Source organism: Schistocerca cancellata, chromosome 2 (assembly GCF_023864275.1).
Source record: "Schistocerca cancellata isolate TAMUIC-IGC-003103 chromosome 2, iqSchCanc2.1, whole genome shotgun sequence".
Lineage (NCBI taxonomy): Eukaryota > Metazoa > Arthropoda > Insecta > Orthoptera > Acrididae > Schistocerca > Schistocerca cancellata.
The window spans coordinates 293,592,052-293,613,221 of record NC_064627.1 but is presented as its reverse complement, the minus strand read 5'-3'; the positions used below and the strand labels follow the sequence as shown (position 1 = coordinate 293,613,221).

General features: G+C 39.8%; 1 protein-coding gene across 1 annotated transcript in view; it reads left to right on the top strand.

Annotated features, from left to right (window-relative positions):
• The window catches only part of LOC126161656 (methylosome subunit pICln), an 84,282-nt gene that overhangs the window by 43,982 nt on the left and 19,130 nt on the right, over nt 1-21,170 (top strand). The window contains exons 3-4 of the mRNA XM_049917650.1: nt 5,693-5,848; nt 14,252-14,347. Coding sequence (XP_049773607.1) covers nt 5,693-5,848; nt 14,252-14,347 — 252 coding nt within the window. The remainder of the gene's footprint in view (nt 1-5,692; nt 5,849-14,251; nt 14,348-21,170) is intronic.

Here is a 21,170-nt window from a genome sequence, read left to right as displayed (position 1 = left end):
GAACCATCCTGGCATTTCCTGAAGCGATTTAGGGAAATCGCAGAAATCCTAAATCTGGGTGGCCGGATGCGGGTTTGAACCATCGTCCTCCAGAATGCAAGTCCAGTATGATAACCATTGTGCCACCTCACTTGGTAATATTAGAATTCTATGAAAACAGAAGTAAGGCCAAATCTGAGCCAATTAAAAGGATTGCTGCAGTTGCAGAGGATCTTTAAGTAGCCAGTGTAACTCAGGCAGACATCACAGATAGAAAAAAAATTCAGTAAAAAAATATTTGATTGTAAAGTTGGTCAGAGAGAAATTAGAAAACGAACTGGAACGCTGTGGTCTGATGAAAGAAAGAGACTTCGTTCTGAAAGGATGAAACAAATTTGGACACAAAGAAAGGCCAAGCCTCAAAAGTGACATTGACTGATTGTACCTCACGTAGTCCTATTGAGCCCATACGTGAGTAATAATAATTAACAAGATGACGCTCGTGCTGTATTTTATTTATAGCTTATCCAACACTTTTAGTAATCGGAAAGGCATCTGCAAAAATTATGCTATTGGGTTTGATTCGCACTTTGCATCCAATTATTTTGAGGTATTTTCAGAAATATGCTTTCCTTTTAGCACTCTGCTGTTTTATTAACGTTCCTGGCATGAGCGTTGTCGGCAGATGTCGAAGGGCATCCTAAATGGGGGTCATCTTTAACTTCTGTCTGACTATTTTTAAACCATGTGAACCATTCGTAACACTGAGTACAGCTTAAGCACTCATGACTGTAAATTACTGCATCATTTGGTGTGTGTCTGTAAAGGTTTTCTCTAGTTTCTTGCAAAATTTAATGCAGACACACTGCTCCTCTAACTCTGCCATCTAGAAATTTGTAAACTTTGCGACACAACAGTCTGCTGAATACAGCACTGAAGAATAACAGACATACAACATTGAAAATTCCAGCAGTTACATATCAAACACAGGCATGTGCAGGGATGCTAACCACATTTCGCTGTAACACACCATTGGCACGAAATCACAAATGTTCTGGAATTTTTTGAATAGACCTTGTAGTTTCTCAGGTTGTGTGTGGCCATGTTAGCACGGAAGACAGATAATCATTTATATTAAGGATTGTGTAGTTGATATATTCAGATCTGGCACCTAGGTAAAGCTGGAGGTTGTCGGCGTAGGAATGATATTTACTGGAGGAAAAATGACAGACATCATTGACATAAAAGTTGGCTTAGGACTGACACTTGTTACACTCTTGCAAGAATATGCTTCCAGGGTGACTTTGTATTCCCATAGACAACAAGTTGCAGTCTGTTTTTCAAGTACGTTTCAAACCACTTAAACACACTTTCCGAAAATTTTGCTGTCTTATTTTTCTGAGCAATATGTCGAAGTTGACAGTATCAAATATATTGCTGAAGGCTAGTAGTGTCAATGTTATTGTGGCCTCACAGTTGTTCAGAACCTATTTCAGGCCATCATTTTCCTTAATTAAATCAATGTTTGTCTATAGTGCTTGCAAAACCTGGTCTGATATTTAAGTTGAATTTGTGTAACTATTCAATAACCTGGTCCTGAGCAATATATTCCCAGGCTTCAGATGTAACAGGCCAAATGCTGATTGATTGGTAGCTACAAGAGAGATTCATACAAACGTTTGGTACATTTGGTACAAATTGAGTACATGACTGGGCACCCAATTTTATTGTTAGGAACACTAGCCAATCTTTTGTTTCCATCCATGGTGTTAATGAGAGGGACTCATAGTAATCATTTCAAAACTTCAAGATAATATGTCTTGTGGCTTCGATGACATTTCAGCTAAGCTACTAAAGGAGCACAGAGGAGAATTAGTGAAGCCTCTGAAGCACCTAATAAGAACGTCCCTCTGCCATAGGGAGTTTCCTGACCTTTTGAAAATTGCTGAGATGCTACAAGTGTATAAGAGGGCAACAAAAACTGACACAAAACTATAGGCCAATATCTTTAACATAAGAACTTGACAAATTACTAGAGAAAGTAATACTAAATCAGTTCAGCAATCTACAACATGATTTAGAAAAGGAAGATTGTAACATCAGTAGCAACGTTTATACATGAAATATTAAACAAGCTGTATATAAAGCAGACAAGGTCACAATCATTTTCCTGAATATGAGTAAAGCCTTCGGTACCGTGAATCGTACAGTTCTATTACACAAATCGAAATACAGGTTGAGATGGGTAGCCTTACAGCTACATATGTTGTATTTGAAGGACAGGAAGCAGTGTGTGAAGCTAACTTATAAAAGGCATGAACAGTTGGTAACAACTAAATCAACTTACATGATTCTTCATTGTGATATGCCTCATGGAAGCAGGTTAGTGCCTTTTCTGTTCCTTACGTAGGTGAGTGATTTAATTGAACCCCAAAATTGCAAGGTCGTGAGCTGTGCAGATCCCACATCTTTTGTCAGCTGGAGCCATGATACGCAAACTGCTGCCAACAGTAGTGAAATTAATTACAATTTTTTGTCGACTTACCTTACTGCAAATAAACTATTTTAAAACAGAGAGAAGACACTGACAATGAAAGTCATGCTTAGCTATAAGGGCCATTGTAGCTTAAGGCAAATACAGGGTGACGCATGGAAAATCTGCCCTGAGTACAGATTGCTTGCCTTTTATGCACAAACTGTTCCCCACCATGACCAGATACAACAACAGATAGACAAATACATAATAATGGGATAATAAAGAAATAACAAATAAGCTAACGAAAATTCCTGTGTTTACTGAATTGATCTACTGCATCAGTTCTCAAAATTTCACTACGAATATTGTCCTTAAAAGTACTCTAACGTTATTGGGTTATTTGCGTTCACTTTTCCCTTTGGACTGCCCCACAGATAAGCCACAAGTGGTTAGGTGCGACAAACATGGTGACCACAATCCTTTGTTGACAGTCCGTTTGTGAATTTTTCATGAATTCACGAGATTGACTTGAGTGAAGTGTGACAGGTCACCTCATCCTGTTGAAAGACAGCATACATACTTTCATAATGGGTCAACAGTGCATAAAAGTCCTGGAAGATTCACATATACACAACAGTGTTTACTATTGTTTCAAAAAATTTGGGACCCACGATCTGACTTGCTGATGTGGCACACCAAACTCTGATTTTTTTCACCATGAAGAGGTTCCTCATTAATCATATAGGAATTGTTTGTTGACCAGTATCTGGTGTTCTGGAAGTTCACATACTTTCACCTGTTGCGACAATTTGCGTGTTGACTTCCTTGGACTCTGGATCATTCGTGCTCAAATATTTGTGACCACAGCAGGTGCACAAATGGAGAGGGCTCACTTCTTTTTTGCATTTGCAACTGACCCTGTAGTATGCCACTATGTCACTAAGTCATGTGCACTGCTCTTTGCTGGTATGGAAATGCCAGAAAACTTCTTTGCAAAAATGTCCCTATTTCCTTAAATGAACTGGTAGACACACAGGCCTCCATTATTACATTTCTTTCTTGTAGAGGATACACCTCACTGAGATATTTCCTTTCCATGTCTCAAACAAGTCGCAATGGCTTTTGTACATTATCATGGACAAGCATTGCAGATAGCCCAATAGCTGTGTTAATATACATATTTTTCTCTTGTGAATGGAACACATTCCAATCCATGTAAAAGAAGCATCGTCCAACCAATCCCTAAGAATAAGAAGCTGTAACCACCTTGTTTTTATTTATTTATTTATTTATTTATTTGCGTCCATATAACAATCAGTTTCCAGACACTGTCAGAGATTTAGTTTACATTACAAAGCGTTAGTTCACATGTATATATAAATACATTCATTGATATAAATAATCGGGATCAGAAATTATCAGTTTTTTATGGCCAAAACAAAACTTACTGTTACGTACACTGTAGAGAGACATAACATGACATTTTCTGCTGAATAGCAGCTTGTCTCCATTAATGAATGCTTCAGTTTATTCTTTAAGGTGTTTAAATTAGCTGTCTTGAGATCAGGTAGTAGTCTGTTGTAAGCAAGTTGTTCCTGTTGTATGTAGACTACAATCTGCAGCCATTTTTATTTATTTATTTATTTATTTACTTAACTTTACTTTCAATTCTGTGGAAGTTTTCCCTTCCCCATGTATTTTAGTTATATACATGACTGTTTATTATATTATGTTCTGGCTTTCGTTTCACGAACACGATTGCCTGCAGAATTTATACAGAGTCTGTGTATAGACTGCTGGTGTCCCATCCCATATCTCAATACCATACTGAAGATGCCAATGTATCATTCCAAAATATACAGGGTAGCAAACGAAAAACCGGTCCCGAGTACTGGATAGTGTCATTCCCTGCTGTTTCAAAAGACATTGTAATTATTGCTTTTCATATTGTGGTCATTGTAAACAGTTTCAGATGGAAAGTTTCATGGTTAGTTATGTAGTTTGGGAATTCTTGCGTGCGATAGATCTTATCAGCATGAGGCTAGGATGGTGCTGAGAAAAATTCATTCAGTTTGTCAGTTGAGACATGGAAAAACAGTTTCTGATTTTGCTCATCAGACATCCAAGGTACAGAGATTCATCAACATAATCATGGTTGTTGTTTCACTGCACACAAAGGAATACAAGCCCCCGATTTTGGCATTGCAATCACATTGCTTCACCCTGTTTTGCAACTTCTTGCATTCTTCGTAGCATTCTGGTTTTGGATTTGCCTCGGAATATCTATGAGCAGCATCCCTGTTGTTAATCAGTGTTTGCATGTGGGAATGCTAAAATTATTTACTTCAGATAATATAATCATAAAAATCTTGGTTTGATGCCTGTGTTGTGCTTTTAGTAATGCAGCCATAAAACCATCATTCACCAATGTTCCTTTCTCAATACTTGCAGAATGCTGTGACCTTCTGAAGTCGAGCACAGTCACAAAAATTCTTCAGTTCTTTATAACTTCTATTAGCTTAAGTTAATAACAGGAAACTTGACATTGTGGGGTGCAATTGAAGCACATCTCATTGTTTCATTGGCTATATACATCCCCTATGGCCAGAAATAGTAATGGATGGAGTCTGTATTCACCATGTAAGAAGGTAGGACACCTGGGAACTGTTAGTATCTGTGTAGAGTCCCTCAACCCCACCCCAGGAAGCCCAGATGAAATCTTTAACTGTATTCACAGGTTCATGTGTAATAAATTATGTAATTACGGATAATAAAGTTTGTATGCAGGCCAAGTGTTCTAAGATGTAACATGCATTTGTTTTAAGTTAAAAATTGCGTTGCGTATTACACAGCTGTACTACTTTTATTTTTTAAAAGTGATCAATTTCAATCACTAACCCGGCATGCTTGCTCCTATCCGGTTCTCTCACTTTGAATTTTAAGTCCTTTGCTTCACTGGCAGTGCAGATTAATAATGCATTGTGTATTTCTTTTACCCGTATACCGCTGCCAGTTCTGTGAAATTGGTCATTCTTGATAATCTTTCAGCTGTCTGGCACCTAACAGTCGTTAAAAATGTCTGATAGTACAGAAGGACCCCAACATGATTTGTTCCCGTAGGCCCAGCAGAGCATGCCACAACAATAGCATAAATATTGGAAAAAGTGCTATTAATAAACAATTGTAGTTTGAATAATGTATTTAATTTCAGTTTACACTGTATATCTTCTGTTTCAGAAAACCGGCCTGAAGAAAATGCTGATGACGACAGTTCAAATCCTGAAATGACAGAAATGAGATTTATACCTGATGACAAAGGAATGCTAGATGCAATGTACCATGCTATGTGTGAATGCCAGGCTCTGCATCCTGATCAATCTGAAAACTATGATGGTACGTTGTTATTTTATTCTGTGTTTCTTGTTTGGTAGAACATTACATTTCACATGTCTTCTACTTAAGCCTTTCAGATCCTCTAGCTTCAGTTGTATACATTAACTTTTACTGTGTCTTAGCTGCAACTGAAATATTTTTTCTCCAATTGAAACCTCAGGTATACATTTGTGAATGTTTGATCTTTCTGTTATGCACATGTGTTGCCAACTGCTGGCCATCACTATAAAAATATCAACTACTCAGTGTAGCTGTGCGCAGCAGCTTGTGATTGCCACAATACATGGAAGTAGTTGGTTAGTTATATTCCACTGTATAATTAAATATTATTATTGTCATTTTGCATAGTAACTAGTGTGATAACTTTATTTATTGCAACATTGAATATTTCAAAATTAGTTGTTTTAGTCCATGAATTGGAGCCAAGTGTAAAAAGTAGATTTTGAAAACAGGCACATATTTTTAAATAAATCATGCATCTAAAACCATTAAAAAATCACCGAAGACCATTGCAGCATAAAGAAAAAATAATGTCCTCTATCCAGAAAAAATTCAGGTTTGAAAAGATTTAACTGGATGCAAGAAGCTGAAATGCTTTGCTGCTGCTGCTGCTGCTGCTGCTGCTGCTGCTGCTGTTTTGGGCAAAATGTGTTGCATAATTCTATCTTTTTTTCTTAAGTTAATGTATTGGCAGTATTTGTAAAATTATAGACTTTGTGGACACATTTGGCCACACCTAAATACGTCATGTAACAGATGGCAAATGGTTTCCTCTGACACTCAGTGGAACTTCGATTTAGAAAAAAATGTGTTGATGAGCTCCAAAATTTTTGAGCTATCTTACAGTTTTCTCACCCCTTGCTACCAAAACATACCATATTTACTCGAATCTAAGCCGCACTTTTTTTCCGGTTTTTGTAATCCAAAAAACCGCCTGCGGCTTAGAATAGAGTGCAAAGCAAGCGGAAGTTCTGAAAAATGTTGGTAGGTGCCGCCACAACTAACTTCTGCCGTCGAATATATGTAGCGCTACACAAGCATGCTTTGTGGGCTCAAAGATAAATACTGGCGCCAAAACCTTTTTTTTTCTCCGCCCCGAGTTTCGACCACTGCATTTTCATACATTGTCCAACGAAGTAAATACAAATTCCGTATTGTTCATCTTCGAATGTAGCAGAATTTCAATGTACTACGAAAATCCGACTGGCAAGACTGTTAGGGATGTTTGTCAATATGGCCAACTCTACGTTCCGAGTTTTTGCCTACCTGTGAGAAGAGATGGTTGCTAATAGGAACCTGATGAAATGTGGATCACATGCAGTATTCTCTTCACCATAAGAATAATACGAAAATAAACATTTTGCCATGTATTCTTTCGTGTTTGCTGCTATCTCATTTAAATCCTGTCTGCCTAATAAACTACGAAACTAGAGTGAAACAACAGCAAATGCGGAAGAATATACGTATCGTGTCATGTTTATAATCGTATTATTCTTATGCCTAATAGTGATATAGTCAGAAATGAAGCACGGCAACTGACTAGATTTTAAATGTAAGATGACTAATTTCTGTGCAGAATTTGATGTACTAAAGGAGCGGCCGCAAATATTTTCAAACGGAGAAAAATTTGCGCCTAACTCTCGTTCAGAACATGTTCTATCATACGCAGTCTATTATTTGGTTCTTGTTGATCATTATCAAAGAAAGCAGCAGTGTAAGTAACAACAAACTGTAGTCTCTTGCCATTGTTTCGCTAGTGAGACGATTCCTCTTTTTTTTAAAGCGGCGGTAGCGCGCACAAAAGCAAGTCATGCCGCGAGCGACGACTGGCCGTAAACACGCACTATCAGAATGCGACAAACAATGCATGACACAGTACAGTAATGCATTTTCAGATTAGAGTGACGTAAACACCTATAACAAAGAAAACGGCACTTATCAGATCAAATCAAAATAAGCAATCGATTCAAACCAGACGAGGCACGTGAAAAAGGAAGGGTACCCGTATAAATACGGACGGAGCGCCTGACGCATGGCAATGGCTACCTGGTAAAGCTTAACTGCTAAGCTTACGACTCGAACCAAACTACTGTAGCTGTATCGTCTTTCATTCGACCTAAATTGTGTCTCATATTACAATGGACCAACTTTGTTTCGATTTGGAGGTGCGGTCTAAAACTTTTCTCTCCCCTTGAATTTCGAGTCTCAAATTTCAGGTGCGGCTTAGATTCGGGAAATATTTTTTTCCTTTATTTCGAGTCTCATTTTTCAGGTGCGGCTTAGATTCGAGTGCGGCTTAGATTCGAGTAAATACGGTATCTTGCTGTTTGAACCAGGTGTGATTTTTCTTCATACGACATGCGAAGTTCATGTATTATTACCAGTTTACATTCTTTTTTGCTGCAATAGTGAGAATGAATGGCATTAAAGAAACTGTGAAATATTCATAACGTAATTAGTTGCTGTTAGAGTATTTGAGGACCAACATATTACTTTGAAAAGGATTATTTCTTGTAATGACATGTGGCTTTGAAAAAAAGTAGTTTTTGCAGGAGCAGTTATTCCACATACGATTATGAAGATTGTGTGCAGTAATACTTCTAATCTGCACCACTGAGATGTAAATAAATCCCGCCTTATACTATTGGTTTTGAAATTGTCCTGTTGTTCTTTAGTCAGTTTAGTTCCGTTCTCTCTATAGAACAAAGAGTGGGTTACCAATTTCATTTGAGACTATGTTGTTGTTATGTAGCAAAGAAGGTAAATGTTTTCATGAAGGAAGAAAGAAAGAAATGTAACTTCTTTGCTACATAACAACATTGTGTGATTCATGTGCAGTGAGAAACATAAGTGAATTTCAGCAGCAGAATACAGTACACGTACTGCTCTTCTTGCTCTGTAGAAGTACTTGTAACATCTTCAGATGATCTGTTACATCACATCTATACATTTTGTGACTGATGAATGTAATAATTAATAATGCGAATCATAACCTAACCTCTCAGCCGCCTTAACACTGCTGCATGAAATCCCCAATGCGTAGCACTGTGAGTAACCCTGTAAAAGATGCTTTTCATGTGATGATTGTTAACCAGTGGAACATATAGTGGATGGAAAAATTTTAGTGACTGATGCAGATTTTATTTATTTTGTGCATTGTGATTAACAGTTAGTCATTGCAACATAGTCCACAATGAATGTAATGGCTGGGATACATGCTCTTGGACATTTTGGTATTCTGACAGTACTCGCAGAATTGTTTTTACTAGGGCAAATTTTCACTAATACTTACGGTCTGATAGTTACTTGTGAGTACTTTCTGTGTCAGTCTTTCGAATCAGGTGTCAGAACCATTTACGCACGACAGGATAAGTGTGTTTGTGAGAGCTGAGGGATCACTTTCTGCGAGATTTTTCGGTCATTGTTCTGTGCTTGAAGGAATAGGTTGTGATGAAAGTGCATTGGGCTGCAGTTCTACTTTTATTACTTTTAGTAGCAAATGAAGAATGTAAATGACAGTGTTTGTGTTGGATAAGAGAGTAGATTAGGTGGTGGTATGATTTTGGAGAATGTAAGAACTCATTGTAGAGCTTGTGATATAATATCCATGTTGTTTTTGTGGTCTTCAGTCCTGAGACTGGTTTGATGCAGCTCTCCATGCTACTCTATCCTGTGCAAGCTTCTTCATCTCCTGTACCTACTGCAGCCTACGTCCTTCTGAATCTGCTTAGTGTATTCATCTCTTGGTCTCCCTCTACGATTTTTACCCTCCAAACTGCCCTCCAATACTAAATTGGTGATCCCTCGATGTCTCGGAACATGTCCTACCAACCGATCCCTTCTTCTTGTCAAGTTCTGCCACAAAATCCTCTTCTCCCCAATTCTATTCAGTACCTCCTCATTAGTTATGTGATCTACCCATCAATCTTCAGCATTCTTCTGTAGCACCACATTTCGAAAGCTTCTTTTCTCTTCTCTTCTTGTCTGAACTATTTATCGTCCATGTTTCACTTGCATACATGGCTACACTCCATACAAATACATTCAGAAACGACTTCCTCACACTTAAATCTATACTCGATGTTAACAAATTTCTCTTCTTCAGAAACGCTTTCCTTGCCATTGCCAGTCTACCTTTTATATCCTCTCTACTTCGACCACCATCAGTTATTTTGCTCCCCAAATAGCAAAACCCCTTTACTACTTTGTATCTCATTTCCTAATCTAATACCCTCAGCATCACCCGACTTAATTCGGCTACATTCCATTATCCTCGTTTTGCTTTTGTTGATATTCATCTTATACCCTCCTTTCAAGATACTGTCCATTCCGTTCAACTGCTCTTCCAAGTCCTTTGCTGTCTCTGACAGAATTACAATGTCATCGGCGAACCTCAAAGTTTTTATTTCTTCTCCATGGATTTTAATACCTACTCCGTAATTTTCTTTTGTTTCCTTTATTGCTAGCTCAATATACAGATTGAATAACATCGGCGATAGGCTACAACCCTGTCTCACTCCCTTCCCAACCACTGCTTCCCTTTCATGTCCCTCGACTCTTATAACCGCCATCTGCTTTCTGTACAAATTGTAAATAGCCTTTCAATCCGTGTGTTTTACCCCTGCCACCTTCAGAATTTGAAAGAGAGTATTCCAATCAACATTGTCAAAAGCTTTCTCTAAGTCTGCAAATGCTAGAAATGTAGGTTTGCCTTTCCTTAATCTTTCTTCTAAGATAAGTCGTAGGGCCAGTATTGCCTTACGTGTCCCAACATTTCTACGGAATCCAAACTGATCTTCCCAGAGGTTGGCTTCTATCAGTTTTTCCATTCGTCTGTAAAGAATTCACGTTAGTATTTTGCAGCTGTGACTTATGAAACTGATAGTTCGGTAATTTTCACATCTGTCAACACCTGCTTTCTTTGGGATTGGAATTATTATATCCTTCTTGAAGTCTGAGGGTATTTCGCCTTCTCATACATCTTGCCCACCAGATGGTAGAATTTTGTCAGGACTGGCTCTCCCAAGGCGCTGTCAGTAGTTCTAATGGAATGTTGTCTACTCTGGGGGCCTTGTTTCGACTCGGGTCTTTCAGTGCTCTGTCACTCTTCACGCAGTATCGTATCTCCCATTTTGTCTTCATCTTCATCTACATCCTCTTCCATTTCCATAATATTGTCCTCAAGTACATCGCCCTTGTATAGACCCTCTATATACTCCTTCCACCTTTCTGCTTTCCCTTCTTTGCTTAAAACTGGGTTTCCATCTGAGCTCTTGATATTCTTGCAAGTGGTTCTCCTTTCTCCAAAGGTCTCTTTAATTTTCCTCTAGGCAGTATCTATCTTACCCCTAGTGAGATAAGCGTCTACATCCTTACATTTGTCCTCTAGCCATCCCTGCTTAGCCATTTTGCACTTCCTGTCGATCTCATTTTTGAGACGTTTGTATTCCTTTTCGCCTGCTTCATTTACTGCATTTTTATATTTTCTCCTTTCATCAATTAAATTCAATATTTCTTCTGTTACCCAAGGATTTCTAGTAGCCCTCGTCTTTTTACCTACTTGATCCTCTTCTGCCTTCACTACTTCATCCCTCAGAGTTACCCATTCTTCTTCTACTGTATTTCTTTCCCTCATTCCTGTCAATTGTTCCCCTATGTTCTCCCTGAAACTCTGTACAACCTCTGGTTCTTTCAGTTTATCCAGGTCCCATCTCCTTAAATTCCCACCTTTTTGCAGTTTCTTCAGTTTTAATCTACAGTTCATAACCAATAGATTGTGGTCAGAGTCCACATCTGCCCCTGGAAATGTCTTACAATTTAAAACCTGGTTCCTAAATCTCTGTCTTACCATTATATAATCTATCTGATACCTTTTAGTATCTCCAGGATTCTTCCATGTATACAACCTTCTTTCATGATTCTTAAACCAAGTGTTAGCTATGATTAAGTTATGCTCTGTGCAAAATTCTACCAGGCGGCTTCCTCTTTCATTTCTTAGCCCCAATCCATATTCACTTACTATATTTCCTTCTCTCCCTTTTCCTACTCTTGAATTCCAATCACCCATGACTATTAAATTTTCGTCTCCCTTCACTATCTGAATAATTTCTTTTATCTCATCATACATTTCATCAATTTCTTCGTCATCTGCAGAGCTAGTTGGCATATAAACTTGTACTACTGTAGTAGGCGTGGGCTTCGTGTCTATCTTGGCCACAATAATGTGTTCACTATGCTCTTCGTAGTAGCTTACCCGTACTCCTATTTTTTATTCATTATTAAACCTACCCCTACATTACCCCTATTTGATTTTGTATTTATAACCCTGTATTCACCTGACCAGAGATCTTGTTTCTCCTGCCACCGAACTTCACTAATTCCCACTATATCTGACTTTAACCTATCCATTTCCCTCTTTAAATTTTCTAACCTACCTGCCGGATTAAGGGATCTGACATTCCTCGCCCCGATCCGTAGAACGCCAGTTTTCTTTCTCCTGATAGCAACGTCTTCTTGAGTAGTCCTCGCCCGGAGATCCGAATGGGGGACTATTTTACCTCCAGAATATTTTACCCAAGAGGACGCCATCATCATTTAATCATACAGTAAAGCTGCATGCCCTCGGGAAAAATTACGGCTGTAGTTTCCCCTTGCTTTCAGCCGTTCGCAGTACCAGAACAGCAAGGCCATTTTGGTTAGTGTTACAAGGCCAGATCAGTCAATCATCCAGACTTTTGCCCCTGCAACTACTGAAAAGGCTGCTGCCCCTCTTCAGGAACCACACGTTTGTCTGGCCTCTCAACAGATACCCCTCCGTTGTGGTTGCACCTACGGTACGGCTGTCTGTATCGTTGAGGCACACAAGCCTTCCCACCAACGGCAAGGTCCGTGGTTTATGGGGGGAAGATAAAATGATTGAAATTTCACGAACATGACAGCAATGGAGATGGGAGAAGTACTCCTGCTAATTGGAGCCAAAATAATTGTGTGTAGATTCATTAGAGTTAAAGACAGACTGCTCGTGACACTAAGATTTCTAGTGTTAGATACCATATGTTTATTCTCTTTAATATTTGGTATCGTAACAATTATGATGAAATAACATTACAGCAGATTTCATCTTAATACCTGTATTTGTTTGATAGCCAAATAGGGCAGATATATGGTAAATGAAGCATTTATGGATATAAATTTATTTGATGTTTTTACATGTATTGGCTTAAGAAACCACTTGTAAATTTCTGAAGGTCTGTTTAACAACACGAAATATAATAGTATAATCAAACAATACATCAAACAATTATAGATACAGCTGTGTTACTTGAAGTGAAATGACACTTTTCCAAGTTCTAGACCGATTACTTTCAGATAGAACTGCATTTGTTTCTCTGAATTAATTAAGCTATGTTATGAAACTATAGTGCCCAATTCCTTAAACTGTTGATATTTAGGTAAATTTCTTTTGTAGAGGTGTTACAAACTTTGCTTGTTATTTCAGTTCTTGTAGTGCAGTACTTTACTGTCCGTACTGCTGGCCTTTCCTCATGCAAACCCATTAAATTCTCAGCTTTGTCCTGAGTCCAGCTCCTGGCAGATTTCCTTACCACTTTTTCTGTGGACACATCAATGACATTTACTTCATCATGCGTATCTGTCATGTCAGTTGTCTCAGCTGTCCTGACAATGCCATATACTGTCATAAAGCAGGTACTTGTAGTGTCTTTTTGGTGCAGTGGATAATTCATAGTCTCTCATTCGTATTAATGTAGGATCAACTCTTCTCGGCAACAATTCTTTTTCCCCTTTTTCTTTGTGTATTAATTGTACGTAATACATCTTAGATGGTTCTGTAAATTATGTTACGTGTTGCATTGTTTCATTCTAGAGCTTTTGAAATGGGTTAACTCTTGTGCTTGTAATGTACGAGTTGGAGTGGGCGATTTCTTCACTCGGAAACATGCCAAAGCCACAAATTAAGACTCGAAACATGCAGTTTCACGAGTACTTTTGTTTAATTTGTGCACGAGTTTGGCAAAATGTATTACCAAGACGTAGTAGCGTAAAAACTGTCAGATAAGCCCAAATCTTGGATGCAGTATGACTGCTCAGTATTCTGTGCTCTTCAGATAATGCCAATAGTTTTTTGTGTCTGAGAGATATGGAGAGCAGCTCTCGAGGGATGGAGGTTGCTGTCTATATGAGAGCTATTGGTGCTGTTTACATTGCATGAATTACTTGCAGAAGCTCTCAGAGATTGAAAATCTCTCACTTGTATACCGAGCTTAACTGGTGATGTTAAACCAGTTTCTCACTGTTGCAACTGTTACTTGAAATTGGGCATTATGTAGACTTGCTGATATTCCAGTATCAGTTACATGACGAAAAAATATTTACACTTTTCAGATTGTGAAGAAGATGAAATTTTTGGTGATGCTGAAGAAGATGAGAATGAAGACGGACTGTACAACATACCTGGAGATGTACCAATTATCATTAACAGTAAGTCAGATATGTAATATTCCATTATTGGAATAAACACACTGTTCTCTCTCTTATACCTAATTAAACAAAACACACTTTCCTCTCTCTTATATCTACTTCCCAGGGAACACTTTGTCCTAAAAAGTTACTGAGCTGTGGTTTTACTGTTTGCGTGACTTCACTGTCTTGTTGTTTGGAAAGAAAAGGAAAAACAAGACAGTGGTGTCAAAATTAGAGAGCAAGAGTGGACAAGAGTGATACAGTGAAATTACAGAGTGAAGAGCAAATTCCTGATGACAGCTACATATCTATTTTCAGTGATTATCATTAATAATGTTGAGATAGGTCTGTGGGCTTTTTAGTTTGTACAGGTGATGAAAGATGAACGAGTGTAATAGATGTGATAATCACTGAAAAGTGTGACTTGCTGATAAGGATGTATTGCAGTGTATTTGACTAACACTGGAAGGACTGGGAATTTCGATCTACCTAGAAGGACCAACCTGTGTTTTTTTTTTTTTTTTTGACGGGTACAGTTCCATTTACCATTTTAAAAAAAGTATACACATTTTAACATAAATCAATTTATTTCAGACAAGTTACGCAGTGCATCAGGATATGGTTTTACTTTTTTCTGTGGAATTATGTGGTACAGTGAACATTTTATACCTAAAAATTAATCAAAATATTATGTAACAAAATGTGGAAAGAATAACTTTCCACAGAAAAGAAAACCATGTGTTTTAAGACAAATATCTGAAAAGCACAATATATTCTTGAGAGAAAATTTATAATCGTGCTTTCACTCATTCAAAACCACCTGCTGCGCCGTGACACCTCACACAACTGTATTCAAAATGCTTGCTTCTATTCTTGCCTCTACACCCTCCAATTTGACAAGTCTTCTGAATGTTGCAACGTTGTGATACTGTATTAAGAAGGGTATTTTGTACCCTTGTGGCCTTATTTGCTGAAGCCAACTCTTCTGCCAATTTGTATATAAACTGACGTCTCCTTAATTTTTCTCCTCTTACTTCCTTATAGAGTAACCAAACATTTATATCTGCTAAGTCCAAGACATTATGTGCATGGGCCATCTGCGGCATCCATACTTCACTGTGTAAAGCCGAGCCATTTGATTGATTACGTCAATGAGTTTATTCTGTAGTGAAGTAGAAGTGGATAGTTCCTGTGAATTATTATTGGTGGAGGTTACACTCAACAACCGAGCTAGGTTAATAATTGGCTCCTTTTACCGACCTCCCGACTCAGCAACATTAGTGGCAGAACAACTGAGAGAAAATTTGGAATACATTTCACATAAATTTTCTCAGCATGTTATAGTCTTAGGTGAAGATTTCAGTTTACCAGACATAGACTGGGACACTCAGATGTTTAGGACGGGTGGTAGGGACAGAGCATCGAGTGACATTATACTGAGTGCACTATCTGAAAATTACCTTGAGCAATTAAACAGAGAACCGACTCATGGAGATAACATCTTGGACCTACTGATAACAAACAGGCCCAAAATTTTCGGCTCTGTATGTGCAGAACAGGGAATCAGTGATCATAAGGCCGTTGCAGCATCCCTGAATATGGAAGTTAATAGGAATATAAAAAAGGGAGGAAGGTTTATCTGTTTAGCAAGAGTAATAGAAGGCAGATTTCAGACTACCTAACAGATCAAAACGAAAATTTATGTTCAGACACTGACAATGTTGAGTGTTTATGGAAAAAGTTCAAGGCAATCGTAAAATGCGTTTTAGACATGTATGTGCCGAGTAAAATGGTGAGGGACGGGAAAAACCCACCGTGGTACAACAACAAAGTTAGGAAACTACTGCGAAAACAAAGAGAGCTTCACTCCAAGTTTAAACGCAGCCAAAACCTCTCAGACAAACAGAAGCTAAACGATGTCAAAATTAGCATAAGGAGGGCCATGCGTGAAGCATTCAGTGAATTCGAAAGTAAAATTCTATGTACCGACTTGACAGAAAATCCCAGGAAGTTCTGGTCTTACGTTCAATCAGTAAGTGGCTCGAAACAGCATATCCAGACACTCCGGGATGATGAAGGCATTGAAACAGAGGATGACACGCGTAAAGCTTTGTACAGACCCGTTGATTCTTGCGGAACATCTTGTGACCCATTTTGCAATGGCATCAGCATCAGCCTCCTATCCGGCTGCTTTCCTTCACCGGAAACAGTGGGCCGAAGCTTCCACCTTATGTTTTACCCCTTGTCAGTCAGAATCTTACAACGAACCTTTTACTGAATGGGAATTTCTTTCTGCACTTTCTTCTTCTCGTGATACAGCCCCTGGCCCAGACTCCATTCATAACCAACTGCTTCAACATCTCAGTGCTCCACAACGACAACATCTTCTCCGTGTGTAACTGTATCTGGCTCCAGGGTGACTTCCATTCTCAGTGGAGGGATAGCATCGTGGTTCCTGTCCTTAAGCCTGGTAAGAACCCCCTATTTGTTGACAGCTGTCAGCCAATTAGTCTGACCAATGTTGTTTGCAAGTTACTTGAACGGGTGGTAGCCTGTTGGCTCAATTGGGTCCTCGAATCTAGAGATCTATTGTCCCCTTACCAGTGTGGCTTCCGAGAGGGACGGTCTCCGATCAATCATTTACTTTGCTTGGAATCTGCAGTTCGGCAGGCTTTTTCCCAGCACCGCCATTTGGTTGCAGTATTTTTTGACCTACGCTAGGCTTATGACACGGCCTGGCGCCATCACATCTTAATTACACTTCATCAGTGGGGTCTTCGGGGCCCACTCCTGAGTTTTATCTGCCAGTTTCTGTTCCATTGGTCATTCAGGGTTCGGGTTGCTACTGTTTTTAGTTCTCCACGGACCCAGGAGACGGGCAGCCCACAGGGTTCTGTCTTGAGTGTACTTTTTTTCCTCATTGCTATTGATGGACTTGTGGCCTCTGTCGGTCCTTTGGTCGCCCCTTCCCTATATGTGGATGATTTCTGCATTTGGGTTAGTTCCTCCTCGATGGTCTCTACAGAGCAGCAGCTCCAGGGAGCTATACAGCGTGCCTCTGCATGGACCCTCTCACATGGGTTTCAATTCTCTCCTTTAAAATCGCAGATGGTCCACTTCTGTTGCCGTACTACGATCCACCCTGATCCAGAGCTCTATCTTGATGCACAACGATTGCCTGTGGTCCCACAGTTTCGTTTCCTGGGTCTTCTTTTCGACAAAAAGCTCACTTGGCTGCCCCATATCAGACTTCTGAAGGTAGGATGTTTCTGTAAACTCAATGTCCTTCGCTTCCTTGCCCACTCCTCTTGGGGTGCGGACCGCTCCCTCTTACTCAGTCTTTATCCTGCTCTAGTTCTGTCTCGCTTGGACTATGGTTGTCAGGTTTATGGTTCGGCTCCTCCTTCCACACTGCACATGCTGGATCTAGTCCACCATTGTGGTATCCATTTGGCCACTGGTGCCTTCCGTACTAGCCCTGTTGATAGTCTCCTGGTTGAAGCTGGGGTCCCCCCCCTTTCTGTTCAGCGGTCCCAGCTTCTGGTGTCTTATGCACTTGCTGTCCGTTCCTCTCCCACTCATCCTTCCTATTCTATCCTGTTCCAAGACCATGGACGTCGCCCACCTGATTCCTGCCCTCAGGTGGGTTTACCAGTTGGGCTCTGCCTTGCGTCTCTTTGGCGTGATTTTCAGCTTCCTTCTTTGTCCTGTCTTCCTCCCTCCCCCCCCCCCCCCGCCCCCCACCTTCCCCCGCTCTTGGTTAGTTCCTCGGCCTCTAATTTGGATGAATCTCCACTGACGTCCGAAAGATTCCATCCCCCCGATGGTGTTCTGTTCCTTTTTCTGCCGAATTTTATGGGAGTTTCTGGATGTTCGGGATGCTGTTGTTTTTTACACTGATGGCTCTAAATCTGCTGATCATGTGGGATATGCCTTCACATCCTCTGTTGGAATGGAAAATCATCTGCTGCCACCTACATGTGGGGTGTTTACTGCAGAATTTATGGCAATTTCCCAGACCCTTACCTTTATTGAACAGTCCCAACATACCCGCATTTTGTTATGTACGGACTCGATGAGTGGCCTTCTGGCTATTGACCTGTATTTTTCGCGCCATCCCTTGGTCTCTGCTATCCATGACCATCTCGCTGATATTCACCGTGCTGCTTGTTCCATTGACTTCCTTTGGGTCCCTGGCCATGTGGGTATCCCGGGTAATGAGCTCGCTGATCGTTTGGCTGGAGGAGCAGTGACTTACCCCCCCGTTTTCTGTAACCCCTCCTGCAGCAGATTTATGGCTTCACATCAAATCCCACTTCGAACAATCATGGGCCAACTCTTGGGAGGCTACTTCCCTGTCTAATAAACTTCGTGCGATTCAGGTGACACCAGGCCCTTGGCGTTCTTCCTTTCGCCTCTCCCGAAAGGACTCGACCACACTGTGTTGTCTCCCCATTGGCCATACCAGGTTGACCCATGGTTTTCTTTTGCGTGATGAGCCATCCCCACTTTTTGGCTGTGGAGCCTTCCAGTCAGTAGCTCACATTTTGGTTGAATGCCCCCTTCTTTTGGCTCTGCATGCTAAGTACAGACTCCCCCGCACTTTACCTTTGATGTTGGCTGACGATTCCTGGATGGTCGACCTGGTTCTTAGTTTCCTCCGGGAAAGTGGTTTTTATTCTCAGTTTTAAGGTTTTTAATCTCTCTCTGGTGTTGGGGCAGGGTGATGAGTGTTGGGGTATCTCCCACTGTAAGCCGTGTTTGGAGATTCCTGACTCCCCTCCCTGACCGAGATACTCTTTTCTTCCCCTTTTACTCTGTTTTTATCACTTTTTTAGGATTGGTTAGTCTCCTTTTCCCATACGCACTTCTACATTATAGCGGTTGCACCTTTTAAATCGCAGGTGGTCTTGCCTCTGCTGCTTCAGAGGTGGGATATTTCCTGCCTCTAGCATAGCGTTGGGTTCGCTCTCTTGCTCACTTACCTCATTTTGTTTTTACCATTGACAACAACCAACCAACCAATCATCGTAGAATGTGGCGGTCGGAGCATGCCTGCTCAGGATAGGCAGCAACTTGTAGCAGATTTGACAACGGAGTGCAGTGCTGGTGTAAGCACAAGTGTTTCGGAACACACTGTTCATTGCACAATGTTGAATATGGGGCTAAGCAGCAGACAATCTCTCCATGTTCCCATGTTGCCTCAATGACATTGTCAATTAAGATTGCAGAGCACGCAGAATTTTAATGATTGGACTGTTTTTCAGTGAAGATATGTTGACTGGTAGTCAAAGTTTCTTGTTGCTCCATGTCAAAGCTTGTGTCCAGATTCTAGGTCATTCAGGCTAATGGCTGCTCGAAATATGCACAATGCCATGGACACAGGCAGATAGGGGCAGTATTATGCTATGAGTGACATTCATCTGGGCTCTCTGGGACCTGACTATAATCAAATTTACTATGATGGTTGTGGACTATAGGAACATTATTGCAGACCTCCTACATCTCTTTATGCTTAGTCTACTGTGACGGTGATGGTATCTTCCAGCAGGATAACTGTCTTTGTCCCAAGGCCAAAATTGTGCTTCACTGATTTGAGGAGCACGATATTGAACGCGTGTTGGTGTCTTGGCCTTCAGATTTGCGTGATCTAAACTTGATGGGTCACATCTGGGACACTGTTCCGCACAAGCTCCTCAACTACAAACACCTGGTCCATAATTTACAGGTTTGCATGATCTGTGTGTAGGCATCTTGTACTCCTGGAAACCTACCAAGATGAATATGCTGTTAAATAAGTGGTCATAATGTTGTGGCATGTCAGTGTATTACTTTAGTGTTGGTTAAAACTGCATTTAATATGAAACACATCTGATGAATTCGATTGCGAATAATGACTACTATCAGCTGTAGAATGGAATGACGACAATCAAAATTTGTTGTCATTCCATTCTACAGCTGATGGTAGTCATTATTCACAGTTGTGAAGTCATCTGATGTGTTTCATAACGGCTGTGGTTGCCACAGTGCATCGTCATCAGAATAACACAGGCACTGGTATATCATATTTAATATAAAATTCACTGGTATCAGATAAGGGTAAATAATGATTATGGAATAAATGATTATGCTTTAGAGGTGTACACTACCTTTGAGGGTATTATCCAGTATCATACCTAATGAGCAAGTTGTTTGGTGGACTGGAATCCCATTGGGTTTTTTGGGTAATTGAAGTTGCAAATAATTACTGATGTACCTGTCAACCTGTATTATAATATGAGCCTAAAAATATTCAATGCATTATTGTTCTTGTATTCCAAAAGCCATTGCACATAAACATGTTATAAGGAACGCGCAAAAACTCCGTGTGTAAGATGACAGCTTAATTCATTCTATTCTGATATTATGTTTACAGTATCAAATTTGTTCACAAATAATAGTGTAAGGATGAAACTGGTCTTCAGTTAAGATCTTGTGTCACTGACAGATTTGTTGAAATTTTGTATGAATAATTTAATCAGTTATGAGAGTAGATACCACAACAATAAAATATAATGGACAATAAAAGAGTAACAGCACCAAAACCAGAATTCTTCAAACTTGAACAATGGAATGAATGCCCTTGTGACTGTGATAAATTAAGGCAGAGCAAATTACTTTTATTTTGCTACATTCCGACCACACAGACACACAGTCATTCATAAGTTTTGTGTGTGTGTGTGTGTGTGTGTGTGTGTGTGTGTGTGTGTGTGTGTGTGTGTGTGTGTGTGTGTGTAATAAAAATTATTTGATTGAAATGGACATGTCGTGCTCTCTGTAAGTTGTAGCCGATGTTAACAAA